Source organism: Vicia villosa, unplaced genomic scaffold, assembly GCF_029867415.1.
Source record: "Vicia villosa cultivar HV-30 ecotype Madison, WI unplaced genomic scaffold, Vvil1.0 ctg.000011F_1_1, whole genome shotgun sequence".
Taxonomy (NCBI): Eukaryota; Viridiplantae; Streptophyta; class Magnoliopsida; order Fabales; family Fabaceae; genus Vicia; species Vicia villosa.
Window position 1 is genome coordinate 888438 of NW_026704941.1, and position 14857 is coordinate 903294.

General features: G+C 33.7%; 1 protein-coding gene across 1 annotated transcript; it reads right to left on the bottom strand.

Annotated features, from left to right (window-relative positions):
• Positions 1 to 550: 550 nt before the first annotated feature.
• LOC131621798 (uncharacterized) lies at positions 551 to 1093 on the bottom strand. Its single transcript, XM_058892837.1, has one exon. The coding sequence runs from the start codon at positions 1091 to 1093 to the stop codon at positions 551 to 553; it is 543 nt and encodes a 180-aa protein (XP_058748820.1).
• Between the last annotated feature and the right edge of the window lie 13764 nt (positions 1094 to 14857).

Consider the following 14857-nt stretch of genomic DNA (forward strand, 5'->3'; position numbering starts at 1 on the left):
TTGGTCTCTCACTTTGTTCCAAAAATCAGATTTTGTTAGAGAAGGAAGGGGAGAACGTGGAAATAGAAGGAGGAAGAGAGAAGCTTGTTATTCTTCAACCTTACATGCACCTTGATCAAGCTCTATCCACCATCAATCTCTGATTTTGTTAGATGTTTTCTGTTTTCCTGCAATTAAAAAAAAGATGATCCATGGATTCATCTTCATGGCAGAATATACAGGTTTTTTTCCACATTCACACCAAAGCGAAGAAGCCTATCCTTTGTTGTTATTCGTCCCATGAAGAGAAGCCATAGCTGGAATATCGCTCGAGGTCTTGCAATGTTTAAGTAGAAAACATGTTTCAATGCAACATGTTCCTTCTCCCCACGAATGGTCTGGTACCAATGTGCTGTATGGAATTTACCTTCCTGCACGATGTGATACCATTGTTGTCTATCCTCAATTACCTCTCTCACCTTCAGGATGTGTTTGAGGATCCAAGACCATGTAACATTGATTTGCACTTGAAAAATATCCCTGCCCTTCATATAATACTCATCTATCCACTTCACCCAAAGTTTGTCTTTTTTTCCATGGATATTCCAAAGAGTTTTAACATTGTTGCCTTGTTCCAATCCTTAAGTGCAGTGATATTCAGAACGCCAGGACACCTAGGATCACAAACTTTATCCCACACTATAGGAGCTTTTATGCTATCCTCATTGCCACTCCACAGAAAACTTCTACAAACTGCCTCCACTTGATGGATAATCTTCTTTGGCAATGGAAACACCTGCATCCAACAAGCTGCCACAACAAATAATGTTCTTTTTACCAGCTGACATCTTCCAGTCGAGCTCAAAAGCTTCGATGTCCAATGGCGAATTTTGGCAACGATTTTATCTATCAAAGGCTGGCATTGGCTGATGGAGATTTTTCTACTGGTGAGAGGGGCCCCCAAATATTTGAAAGGTAATTGTCCTTCCTCAAAATTAGTGATTTTCATAATTTTCCTCTTTTCCATCTCATGTGTTCCTCCAAAATAGACTTTACATTTTCTTGGGTTTTCTTTCAAATCGGTTGCTGCAGAGAATTGTTGGAAAGCTTTCATCATTAGGCTTATTGAGATTTCATCTCCCCTAATTTGCCCATTGATGGGGTATCTATAGGAGACACTTTCAATGCAAACCATTATCCAGTCAATGAATTGCTGAGGGAAGTTAAGTTCTTTCATAATGTGCTCAAGGGCTATTCATTCAACAATATCATATGCTTTCTGTAGGTCCATTTGAATTATGCATCTAAGAGAAAGGTGTTTTCTGTTGTATCCTCTAATCAACTCATGAGCCACTATAATGTTATCTTGAATTGTTCTGCCAGGGACAAAAGTTGACTAACTGTCATCAACAACATCACTAATAACCTTACTCAGTCTTGAAGTCAGGTTTTTTTAGATTACTTTATACACTGTAGTGCAACAGGCTATTGGTCTCAAATCTCTCATATTCTTGGCATGTTTTGTCTTAGGTATTAAGGTGACCAGGGCACAGTTTATGGCTGAATACATTCTGTTTTGTTGAAAAAAATTCTTGAACTGCATTTATCAAATCTCCCTTGATGATATTCCAACTTTTCTTAAAAAATCTAGCATTGTATCCATCTTCCCCAGGAGCTTTATTATCTCCAATACTCTAAAGGGTCTGCCAAATTTCTGTCTCAATGATTGGTTTGATAAGGCAGATGTGTTTATCCATTGGAAGTTGTCTCCCTGTTCTAAGGGCATTTATGTCAACATGGAGGAGGGTTGTGGATGCAGTTCCAATCAGCTCTCCATAGAAGTTAAGAATCTCATTTTCCAGATCTTTAAACTCAGTCAGAATCCTCCCATTATTGTCTTCTAACTTGTGTAATGAAGTTTTCCTGTTTTTCTCCTTGAGGTTTGCATAGAAATATTGATTATTACCATCACCTAATTTGTGCGAATCAATTTTTGACTTCTGCAGCAAAATTTTCTCTTCAAGTTCAGTACTCTTGATGACCTTTTCACACCAGAATTTCTCATTGTCTATGAGCTGCTGATTGAATATATCAGTAGAGAGAGCCTTCTGAGCCTGAGCCAACATTTCTCTGCTATCCTGGATTTTCTGAACCCCTATTGTTACTTCTTTGATAAGTTTCCTAAGGTCTGGCTGGAGCCTCATGAGTTTCCTTCACAACTTATACATTGGTCTTCCCTGTTCATCCTGCTCCCAACTAGTCTTCACTATAGTATTGTACTGGGAATTCTCAATGACGCAATTCAAGAATCTGAATCTATATCTCCCTCTTTGTCCCTCAGTATAAGTACCCTGCATTTTCAGTAATAAGAGGGAGTGATCAGATATGTGAGGATTTAGAATTTCTATTTCACTAGTGGCAAAGTGTAGGAACCACTCTGTATTTCATATAGCTCTATCTATTCTTGAATAGATAACTCCTTTAGTATGTTAGTTTGACCAAGTGTAGAAGTTTCCCACTGTTTCATGTTCATGTAATCCAGTAGAGTCCATCATATTCTCCAAATCACAATATTCATCATGGAGCACCTCATTCCCTCCAATTCTATCAGTGATCTTGAGGACATTATTGAAGTCACTTATGACAATCCAAGGGCCTTTAACAGTGTTTCCAAATGCCTGTATGTCCTCCCACAACTGCTTTCTCCTAGCTAGTTGATTATGAGCATACACAGCAGAGAGATAATGTGAAAAGTTATCATCCTTTCTGTACACCTCACTATGAATGACTTGATCTGTTTCCTTAATTATTTTCACATCCCAGTTATTAGGTTTCCACATGAGCCACACTCTACCATTAGGATGAGATCCATAGTTATCACTATAATTCAAATCCTTCCCTAATTTATTTTCGATCCTATCAGCATTATTGGATTTAACTCTAGTTTCCAAAAGAACAACACAACTTACCTGAAACTTTATGAGGTGGGCTCTAACCTCACTGCATCTAGCTTGTGTATTGAGCCCTCTTATATTTCAGCTGATCATCATGACACTCTGTCTTCAACATCCTCAAAGCAGTTTCCAACTTCAAGGACATCAAAATCATTTGTGCTTAGCAAATCTGGTGCTTCTACTGCTTCCTTCTTCTTTAGTGTAGTAGTATGTTTCCATTTGCTATGGTTTCCAGACCTTACAATCTTCCATAGCTCTTGCATATTTTCCTCAATAACTTTTTCCATTTCATCTACCTTGATATTACTACATTTAGGGTTTTCTTTTGGCTCAGTAATTATCAGTGGTATGTTTGTAGCTTCTGGTTTCGTTGTTTGCTTACTCTTCCAGACCTTTTTTTGTTCAGTTTTCTTTGTCTCTATTTGCTTGCACACATGTCCAACTTTGTTACATTTGCTGCAGAACGGGGGCTTCCATTCATAATCCACTCTTTGTGTCATTTTCCCTCCTTGTAGATTTCTAATTGTTATTTCATTTTTCAATTCCTTGGTCACATCAACTTCAATTAAGACTCGTGCATATGATACTCACAGTTTCTTTGTAGTACATTCGTCTGTCATTATTAGTTTTCCTATTGCACTTGTAATCTTTCCAATGCTTTTATCTCCCCGGTAAATAAAAAGGCAATTGGGGGAAGATCACCCATATCGGAAGAACCCGCAACACATAATCTTCTAGTGTGAAAGTAGGTGTCCATTCATGTAGTGGGACAGGTTTCTTGAAGATGTTATATGGCCCCCTCACGAGCACTGCATCCTTATCACTCTTCGATTTAAATCTAACTAAGAAATATCCCTCTTTGTTATAGTAAAGTTCTGGTAGTGTAACAAAATTCCATGTGTTCATCATAAACTTCTTCATTGCATTCATGGATAGATCGTATCCAACCGCATACATAATGAGAGCATTAGCCCAGAAATGCATTTTTGATACCATATCTTGTTCCTCTATGACAACTTCCACTTCCCCATTCACTATCATCGGCGTTGTGTATTCAATTTTTCCTCCATTCGATGGTAGTCTGCTGCCTTTAATCACATCCACCCAAAGTTATAGTTGGGTGTTCTCGTTGTCGTCTTCCTTCTTCTTATGTCCTTCATCCTCTACTACTTCCACGATTGGTTCCAGAATCGGTATCTCGATAATGATTGTTTCATGTTGTAGCAACCTGCCCTAAAAATTTAAGAATTTTAGAGTCGCCACCTATTCTACCAGGGCGAATAGGAAACCCTACGAAGTTAAGAGATTCGGGGTAAGTTATTATATTCGGGTCAAGGGAAGGTGTTAGGCACACTTAACCCTTTCCTAAGGTTTTGAGTTTAAGGCAAAGGTTTATGGATAAATATGTTAAGGTTTATAGCTAAGGAAATGAATAGGGTGAACGGCAAAATTCGAACCTAATTAGAATTTTGGGGAAGGGGACTCGCCTTGTTGCCAAGTGCCTACGTACCTCCTTATGGAGGATCAGAGTCAACGTAGTTCGGGGGAGGGTTGTACGCCTTAGATTATATATGAATGTATTTGAAGGTATTTTAAATTACCTTATCGTAGTTTTGAAATTCGCAGTTTGCAAGGTATTTTGAATTACCTTATCGCAGTTTTGAAAATCCGTAGTTTTGTGAAAGGGATATGTTTTGAATGGCGTACAACCCTGATTATAGTATGTTTTATTAATCGCGATGATTAATAGATTTAATCACCATAATTAACAGATTTAATAGGAATTGCTAATTATTTTAATCGATTGATTCGATTATCACCGTTAGCAAATTGATGTATTTTAATTATTTTAATTATCGTTACTCCTCGTAATCAATAAATTTGATTAAAATAAATAACGAATTGATAAAAATATGCTAATCATCGTAACCAATAGAATCGGTTAAAACCCTTTAGCAAAATAAGCCTTATTCGAATTTATTATTTGATTAATTAAATAATCGATTATTACCTATCGCGATCAGTTAATCTAATCAAAACGAATAATAAATAAAATTTTAATATTAATTTATAACTAAATTAAATCAATTGACTAATTACCCTAATTTAAAATTATCAACTAATTACCCTAATTAAAAATATTAACTAATTATTTAATCTTAATTAATTAATTAATTAATTAATCACAAATTAATAACTAATCCTAATAAACCAAAATTAGATAAATAACATAGAAAAATAAAGATTAAAAAACCTGGGCGAGTAATCCAGTGTGGCGTGCCCTTGAGTGTCCACGGTGTGCCTGCAATCTTGTGGGCGTTGGATTGAATTTGGCCACGATCCAACGGTGGTGATAGGAAGGTGTATTGTGAGGACTGACTAGCAGGGGGCGCAGGATCATGGAATTTGGAGAAAGAAAAAAACATAGCCCCAGCATGGATCGAACCCTCGTCTGAAGGGTTACAACCTTTCACATCTCACCGTATGCGCCATCATCATCATCTGGACATAATACCCTTGGAAAAATTAATATATTAAATGTGCGTTGAACTCTACAAAGTCAAGCGTGGGTCCCTCCTGCTTTGCTGCCAGCCAATCGTGAGTGGCGAGAGAACTTGGACTTTTTTACTGTCCAATCACGTGCAGAGGGAGAATCCAAGGCTTTTGACCAACAAATGGTGACGCGCCATGCAAGTTGATGGACCATTCCCCAAAAACGAAGCCACCGGAACAGTAGTTTCCGGTTGTCTTCTCCGGCGAGAGGGAGTTTCGAAACCTGCAAAACAAACGCAGCAAAGCCAAGAAAATAACCCAGATTACCTAAATCATAGGCTGCGAATTCAATAGACACGTTAGTTTTCCATGAAAAGGCCTGTAGATCTGGGTTTAATGCTTCACGAGCTCTACGCCCTAGTAATGGCGGATCTACATTCCCACGCTAAAGCTTACGAACGACGAGCCTAAATCGTCCTAATTACCACCATGAGCAATAATATGTAAAGAGAATCAAACCATAATGCAAGAACAGTGAGTTTGAAGTTGATAATCCATACAAACCGGTGCAACGCGAATGGAGGTGACCCATGATGCCTTAAGCTTCAGCAATGGTCACGTTACGTTCCTGGAAGCCTCAAGGATAAGATGGAATGCTTAGAAATTTCTGAAACTTGCTGGAGAAGATTATGACTTGTGCCCTAGTTTTTTTAGTTTTTTGGAAGCTTGAAAACCCTAGCTCTTTTGCCAATTTTTCGTCCCCCCTCATATTAGGATTCTTTGCATATATATAATGAGTAATTAGGTTAGAAGTTTGGGCTTGGACTCTTTGTTTTTGATCCCTTGGAATTTTGCATGAATATGCATGAGACTTTTCCTTTTAATTTGGCTAAAACCTCCCCCTCACATGTGAACGAAATTTGGACCTCCTTATGGTATTGTTTGGGCCTTCATGTGATTAAAACAAGATCCATGCAATTTAATTCATTATTTTTGATATTTTACTTAATTTATTTTGCATTTATATGAATAAAATTCAAATAAATATAAATAAAAATTCCAAAAATATGATATTGGTTTTATAGGCCCTTATTTGGATCATATGAGGGTTTGAAGTCCAAAACTTAAGCCCATTAGTCCAAATATCCAAAATTGACCAAAGTTACTTTCATGCCCTTCTTGAATTTTGACCAACTTGTGCACTTCATATCTCTCTCAATCTTGATCATATGAAGGTGTTCTTGGTCATTTTAGGAAGCTTAAAGTGTCCTCTAAATGATGCCTTTTGTTTCATCTCAATTGAGCTTTCCATGTTCATGTATGCTTCATTTGAAAAAGATGACTTTTGATTGACTTTTAAAAGGACCTGTAATCGTTTTGTTCATATCTCCCAAATGGTGCATTTCTTGATCTTGGGCCCAGCATCAAAGTTGTACAGGATGAAATTTCCTTGTGAATAGGCTTTGGTTGGACAATTTCTGACAAACCATGTGAGAGTTATGACCAGTCAAAGTTCACTTGACTTTTTAGTTAAAAAACCCTAATTTGAATCTTTGACTTTGTTCATTTCTGAGTTTTTGTTAATAAATCATGATCAACCTTTGATCAAATGATGGATATAACCTCAAATACTTGATGTTGACCAAAAGTCTTGAAGTTTGACTGTATTTTGACTATAGTTGACTCTTAGGTCAACATAGTTGATTATTGATCATTTGAACCATTGACTGAACAATCTTGTGATCCAAAGCTTGAAAATTTGCTCGGAGATGCTCTGAGACATATGAGATACCTTGAGGTCCATTTGAGGCCTTAGAGATTCAAACTCCTTTGATAAAAATGCAAACCCTAGTTTTGGGAATCCTGGATTAGGAGGACTTTTGTCTGATAGAATCCTGAGTGCTCTTGGGCAATTGAGGAACCTTTGATTGAATATAAGAGGGTGTCGCCTCGGTTTTTTGTGGGATGCGAACTGACTCTTATTTTATTTTTGAGTTGTAAAAATCAGAGAGTCGCCACCGACTTTTATTTTATCCAATTAAGGAAAGGTTTATAAAAGAAACAGAAAAAGACCTTAAAGAGATTTTGGGTTCGGGGGTAAGTTATACAAAGGGAAGGTGTTAGCACCCTTTGTATCCATGGTTATCCATGGGCTCTTAATTGCTTAGCTCACTTGTTTGAATCGTTTGTCTTGCTTTGAAATGCTTGTATGTGGTTTTAAATATTTTGTAAAGAATTAACTTTGTAATGATCCTTGTGCGGATGTATACAAAGTGTTTATCTTTCGAAAGATATTTTGATGATTTGAAAAAAGATTTTTTTTAACTTCGTAATAATCCTTGTTTGGATATATACAAAGTGTAGTCTTTTTTGAAAGTTTGTTTTGAAAAAAACAGTGATGTGTAAGAACTTTTGTTGTTTTTGATTGAGCAAGCAATTAGAAGGTATACCCTAAGTTTATAAGGTTTTTTCCTATTTCTTTAGAAAATTTTCCTTGACTGGATACAGAAGAAAAATTTGAATTGTATTTGAAACAGTAGAATCGATTTTGAAAAGAGTAACAGAGGGATTACCCTAAGAGGTGCAAGTGTGATTGTGTTTTGTTTTCAGATATATTATCTTTGAGATTAGTGATCTAGCGCTTCAATTTTGATTTTTGACATACACGCAGTTTTATATGTACAGAAATTAAAGTGCGGGAATGTAAAATGCGGAAAATAAATCTACGCTATTACATTGATTGTGGGAGAAATGTAAACTACGCTATTTACATGAATTTGACAACCTATACACTTATCTATGAATTTAAATTGCAATAAGATAAAGGGAAAATATTTTTGGATTTTTGGATGGTTGATTTTAATTAAGATTAAGGCATAATTAATTTAATTAAAAGGTCAAAAATTAGAAATAAAACTTGAACCTAAAAAATTAAGTCCAAAATATGTCCAAGTTGTTTGTTAATTAATTTTAAAATAAAATTAATTTTTTTTTGATTTTTTTGAAATTGTTTTGGAGATTATTAAGTTAATCAACATATAATTATAAAAATAATTATACACATAAATTAAACTTAAAGAGAAAAATATTCTAATTATGTACAAAATTAGTTTATAATATATAAACTTAATTTAATAAAAATAAAATATTTTTTTCTGATTTTTTTGATAGGTTAGGAATAATTAAAAGATAAATATATAGTATTATCTAATTAATTAAACAAAACATTTTAATTATTAAGAAAAATAAAATATTTTTGTGTCAAAAATTAAGACAATATTTTATCAACCTAAAATATTTTTTTGCATATTTTTTTGATTTTTTAAAACCATTTTTAATCAATTTAAAAGAGAAATTAAATTAATTTAAAAGAAATATAGAGAAAAAAATAGAAGGATCCTATGTGGTGCTCCTCTGAGGGAGCATGGTGGACTGCGCGCTTACGTGTGCTGGATGGAGAATCAGATGCATCTAATGGTGAATAGAGTGAGGCACATGGCAAGAGTGTGGACTACAAAGCACAGGAACCGAAGGATTCAAAAAAAAGCTGACGCGTGCTTTCTGGCCAATCAGGGCCTGCCACACTTCATCTTCTTCCTCCCTTCCGTTGCTAAAACCTCTGCAACCGTAGCTAAAGCTTTTAGTTACGGTTTTTGTCCGTAGCTACAAGACCTGTACATGTCAAAATTTCATACAAGCAATATAAATTATTTAGGAGACCATGGTTCAGCTTAAAATCGTCCCCTGAGTTCAAATATGCCACTGGTTTCTTCTAATTTTGCCTAAATCAAAGGATCTCAAATTTTAGCTTAAGAACCCTAGAATGGTATCTCCATGAATACACAACCAAACCTTAATTAAATGTCCAGAATCGTTCAGAGTGTGATACTAAACACAAATCTACAAATTAAACATGTTAATTATGCTTGAAAGATTGTATCCGTGTTCGTTTTTGTTGGAACAAACCGTGAGCCTTAGTGGATGATTCTGAGTGCTTTGCTTGCTGAAAATGATTGGGATAGGTTCAGGGATGTTTGAGGATCGTGTTTAGATAATTATTTGGACTTGAAATTAGCTTAAACTCATAATTCAAAATTTAAATTTCTTTGAAAATTTCAAGTTGATACAAGTGTGATACAAGTATGATATTGGTTCAAAATTCGTGTGTGTGTCCTTGCTGAAGTGTTCTAAGCTATTTATAAGCAATAGAGGTGCTGCAAACTTAAGCTAACAAGCTTTGAGTGTCTTTGAACTTTTGAATTTTTTAATAATAAAAGCTTTGAATTTCTTGGCCATGGCTTTAATTTTCTTTACCCCTCCTGCCATAGGTCTTCGGTACCTCTATGCTGCAGAACTTGGATCAAACTTGGTGACTCAAGCTAAGGACAAAAGCCTTGAATCATTATCTTGAACCATTTCTTTTTTAATTTAACTTTAAATGAAATAAAATTAAATTAAAAAAGAAATAAAAATGTCATGGGCCTAATGTTGGTTGTGGGAGCCCTTTAACATCATTAGAAACATGTTTGGATCATGAATGCTTGGCCTCTTTTGGAAAAAAAATAATTTTGATCAATGCTAGTTTCATGCATTTTCCCAAAAAATAGCCAACTTCAACAAGGCATAACTCCCTCAATTTTGATCATATGAAAGAGTTCTTGTACTTTTTAGAAACCTCAAGATGTCCTCTACAAGCTACTTTGGAAGCTTTTTTGCATTTGGAGAAGTTATCTTGATGTTATGGGCTTTGACAAAAAAACCACTTTTTGTTGACTTTGAAAATGACCTGTAATGTCTTGGCTCATATTTTCCAAATGGTAAATCCAATGACCATGGGACCAATTTCATTTGAAATATAATTGAATTTCCTTCAAAATAAGCTTTGGTTGGAATTTTTCGGATGAACGAGGAGAGAGTTATGGCCGGTCAAAGTTCAGTTGACTTTTTAGGAGAAAACCCTAATTTTGAAACTTAGAGTTTTGTCGATTTCTGAACTTTTCTTGATGAATCATGATCAACCATTGATCAAATGATGAATCTTTTGACAAAATATGGATGTTGACAAAAAAATTCATTTTTTGACTGTCTGTTGATTTTTCGGTCAAACTGGTCGTCTGTTGACTGTTTGAGCTGTTGACTGTGCGTCCGAGCGAGTCGAAGTTCGAAAATTATTCTGGTGGTACTTTGAGACATATGGAGATCCATGAAATCCATTTGAGGTTTCAAAAAACTTGTTCTCCTGAAAAAACAAAAACCCTAGTTAGGGACTGTTTGTGTAGGAGACAGTTAAGCGTACCTGATTTTTGTGCAGTGTTGAGTCTCTGCTGATCATGTGATTATCAGAATACTTCTAGAACAAAAATCTTGGAATTTTGAAATGCAAAAGATTGATTTGACTGATGGTACAAACACGGAGAATCGTGCTGTCAGCGGGTTTGACTGTTAACTGGCTGTCCTGGCATTAACGTAACAGTTAAAGTGAAAACTTTAAAGTTAATTTTTTGTTTTTGTTTTTTTTGTGTTAATGGTGAAAATTATTTACATGAGTTGTTAGAAAAACACAAACATAATAAATAAATAAAATATACCGTACGCGAACGAAATTACTGATAATAATCTTGAGAAGGATTTAATGCACAGAAAAATAAAAATTTAACTAGCAATAAACACACATAATATTATCTTACTAATTAAACGACGGTACAACAGATATTACATAAAAATATAGCGAACAGTACGGCAAATATAATGAACGGTACGTTATTTGAAAGCGAAAGATACGACAAACTTTAAGTATGACGATTAAAAACCCATGCTATAAACAATAATATATAGATGTACGGGAGTGCAAGCATCCCAGGTCCGCATTTTTCAGGACTATGCAGACAGAAAATGGACATGATCACCACAAAAACAGTGATGACAAAAAAAAAACGTATCCACCCACTTTGCCATTTTTGCCGGGGAAGAAGAGAAAATAATTATGAGATAGTATGATAGAAATTTGGGAGATGAGTGAAATTTGATGTGAGAATTTATGGAAAAAATGAGGGATATATATAGAGTGAAAAAGAAGGATGGAGATGTTGGGGAATGAAGTGATACCGTACAAAAAATGAAAGTTTGAGTGGTAGTAGGATTTGAAAGAAAGTGTATGGTAGGGTTTGAAAAGAAAGATGTATAGAATTAAGTTAGGGTTTGATTTGAAAGAAAAAGATTTGAAAAGAAAGAAAGAGATTTGAAAACAATAATATAGTACAAAAATTAGTGGGAAACAACCAATAATAATTTAATTGTTACCAGTACAGTCTGAATCCCCGGACTCTGCGCCTGTAAAATTTAATTCTGTACCAATTGCGTCAGTATTATTTATCTGAAAATAAATCTCAAATAAACAGCGTGTGAAGTGATAAACAGTATTTGGCGTTTGTGTAAGAATAAATTCAACAGCGAACCAAAATACTGTATAAAAACATTCTAAAAACTGAGTATTCATAAAATCAGGATATTTATGAAATAAAATCCAAGATTATATGAAACTCCCAATTTTTAGACAGAGGTCTGTTGCCTTCTCTCTGAAAAAAAAGATGCGGGCAAATTTTGGGGTATAACAAAGGGCAAATTTTTGGGTATGACACATGTTGTCCCATCGAGTTGGAGTTCTTCTCAGCTGAGTTTGTGCCTGGTGAGAACACCTGAATCCTCGCAGGTGGGGTTTGTGCCGCCTTTTTCCTTGGCCGGTCGCGCCCCATAACAAACCCTACCTCCCCCCAACCCTAAGAGTCTCTTCTACCGATTAGCTCCCTAGGCCTAAGACTATGAGTTTAAAGCAACCTCAGTAGTTAAAACCTTCGGATTGATAAGTTTGTTTCTGTAGATCTTGCAGGAAATCGCCCTTGCCGGAAATCGCCCTTGCAAAAGCTGCTTATTTGTGTTAGAGGATTATATTTATGAAATATTTAATTATTGAGGTCAAAATTTTATAAAAAAATATATTGAAGAATTTTATATATTAGATATATATTTTTAATATTGATTATCAATTGGGAGATCTATTCAATAATGATTATTAAGATAATAAATAAATAAATAAATAAATAAATATATATATATATATATATATATATATATATATATACATATTAGATATATTTTTAATATTGATTATCAATTGGGAGATTTATTCAATAATGATTATTAAATATTTACTTTTTGAGATTTTTCGAGTATTTGTCAGAATATTTAATACAATGTTATTATTATCATTTGATGAAATAATTTTACAATATTATTATTATATTTAATTGGTAGAATTTTGTGAGGATGACATATTTTGTTTATGTATTAAATTAAAAATGAGGTTTTATTAATTGGTAGAATTTTGTAAGGATGACACATAAGCATGAGCCTATATGAGGATAACACATAAGCCAAGGTTTTTGTCTAGAGTTGTCATCATGACAACCTTAGATTTATATTAAGTAGATAGATATTCCACCCGTTTTAAGTTTCAAAATGAATTTTAGCAAAATTGAATTTGTTTCAAAATTATTGTCATTTTTATTTTTCAATATAATAATAATAATAATAATTTTTTAATTATATTTTTAATTATTATTTTGTACACTACTTCTAATATATTAATAAGATTAAATTAATAAAGATGTACATATTGGAAATAATATATTAAATAATAATTAAAAAATATAATTATACACTCTTTTATGATAATATTATTATATTTTTTAATGTGTGTGAAAAAATTTTAAACGCCCGTTATTTTAAAACGGAGGGAGTATAAAATTATGTGTAGTTACATCTAGGTACTTTCAGATATTTTTCAACTGGTTAAAATAAGTTACATCTAGTTAGCAAAGCCATTATTAAAATTTAAAGGACACACGGAGAAAAATATTGAAAACATATAGAATTTTATGTATACTTGATTGATTGATTAAAGTAGATGAAGTTTTTTACTTTAAAGGGTATCTAGAGAAATTTTGACTCACATGCCATCTTTGTGAAACAAAATTCCCTAATTGCCACCCTTAATAAATATATTTTTAATTTGTCATCTTTAGAGTTGGCAAAACGGATCCCGCCCACAGAGAAAGTCTATTTTTCCCGCACTTTTACACGGGGCGGGGTAAGGTTTTAGGTCCACTCTCTTTAATGTGTTTGTCTCGCTCCGCCCCTTTTTTGCGGGCATGAACTTTTTCATACAATTTTATTATTTTTAGGTCGAAAATATTCAATGCCCGCAAGTCTTCTCCGTTCCGCCCTCACTTTTTGTAGGGCAGGACAAGGTTTTAGACCCACACTCTCAAATATGTCTGCCCGTCCTGCCCTGTTTTTTTGTCAGCTTTTATAAGACGGACGTAAACGGGGCGATCATGCCTGTTTGCCACCCCTAGTCATCTTTTTGTACATTTTAAAAATAAAAAAAGATCTCATCCTTTTAAGAAGCCGCCATTCAATATGAAGGCCCTCTTTTTTTTCTTGTCATTTTTAATTCTTTTAAAAAGAAATTTTAAATATAATAAATCATAATTAATTAATTAATTAATAAATAATATATCAAAAAATATTTAAATTAATAAAATTTAAAAAAATTTAATTTTAATTGTCAAAAAAAAACATATATTAATTTAATAATTTTTATATAATCCGGATAAAAAGTCAATTTCGAAAAGTAAAAGTCGATCACGAACATAAGCTTAATATAAGGTGCAAGAATATCGAAAAGTAAAAGTTGGTACGTGTCATTGAGGCGAGTGAAAAGTTTAGTAAAACTGTTCGGTTTAGATTAAAATTACAATTAAAAATACCCGGATAAAAAAGCTCTGATCAAAATGCGATCGTGTGCAAAGTTGAAAAAAAATAGATGAACATATCAAAATGACCTACGCGCACCATAGCTCAGTGAACACAATTTGCAAAACAGACAATTAATGTTCGAAACTTGAAATTTTTGTCTGCAGATTGTACACGCGATCAGAAAATGAATCAATTATTCTGTCTTAACTTTACATATCATATGTTGCAACCATTTTGGCAAAAAAAAAAAAAAAAAATCACCGAACTACGATGCGTGTAGTCGTTTTGGTATGTTCATTTATTTTTTTCAACTTTGCACACGATCGCATTTTGATCAATCATAGCTTTTTTATCTGAGTATTTTTAATTGCAATTTCGATCTAAACAGAACCGTTTTACATAACTTTTCACTCACCTCAATGACACACACCATCCTTTACTTTTCGATATTCTTGCACTTTTTCATTAAGCTTAGTCCATGATCGACTTTTACTTTTCGAAACCGACTTTTTATCCGGGTTATATAAATATTAAATTAATATAAGTTAATTTTTAATTTTATTTTCTTTGACAATTAAACTTATAACTTTTAATTATTTTAATATTTTTTAATA

What these genes read in the sequence shown, in the direction of transcription:
- LOC131621798 (XM_058892837.1), bottom strand. Translation starts at nt 1,093, where the DNA reads ATGAAAGCTTTCCAACAATTCTCTGCAGCAACCGATTTGAAAGAAAAC.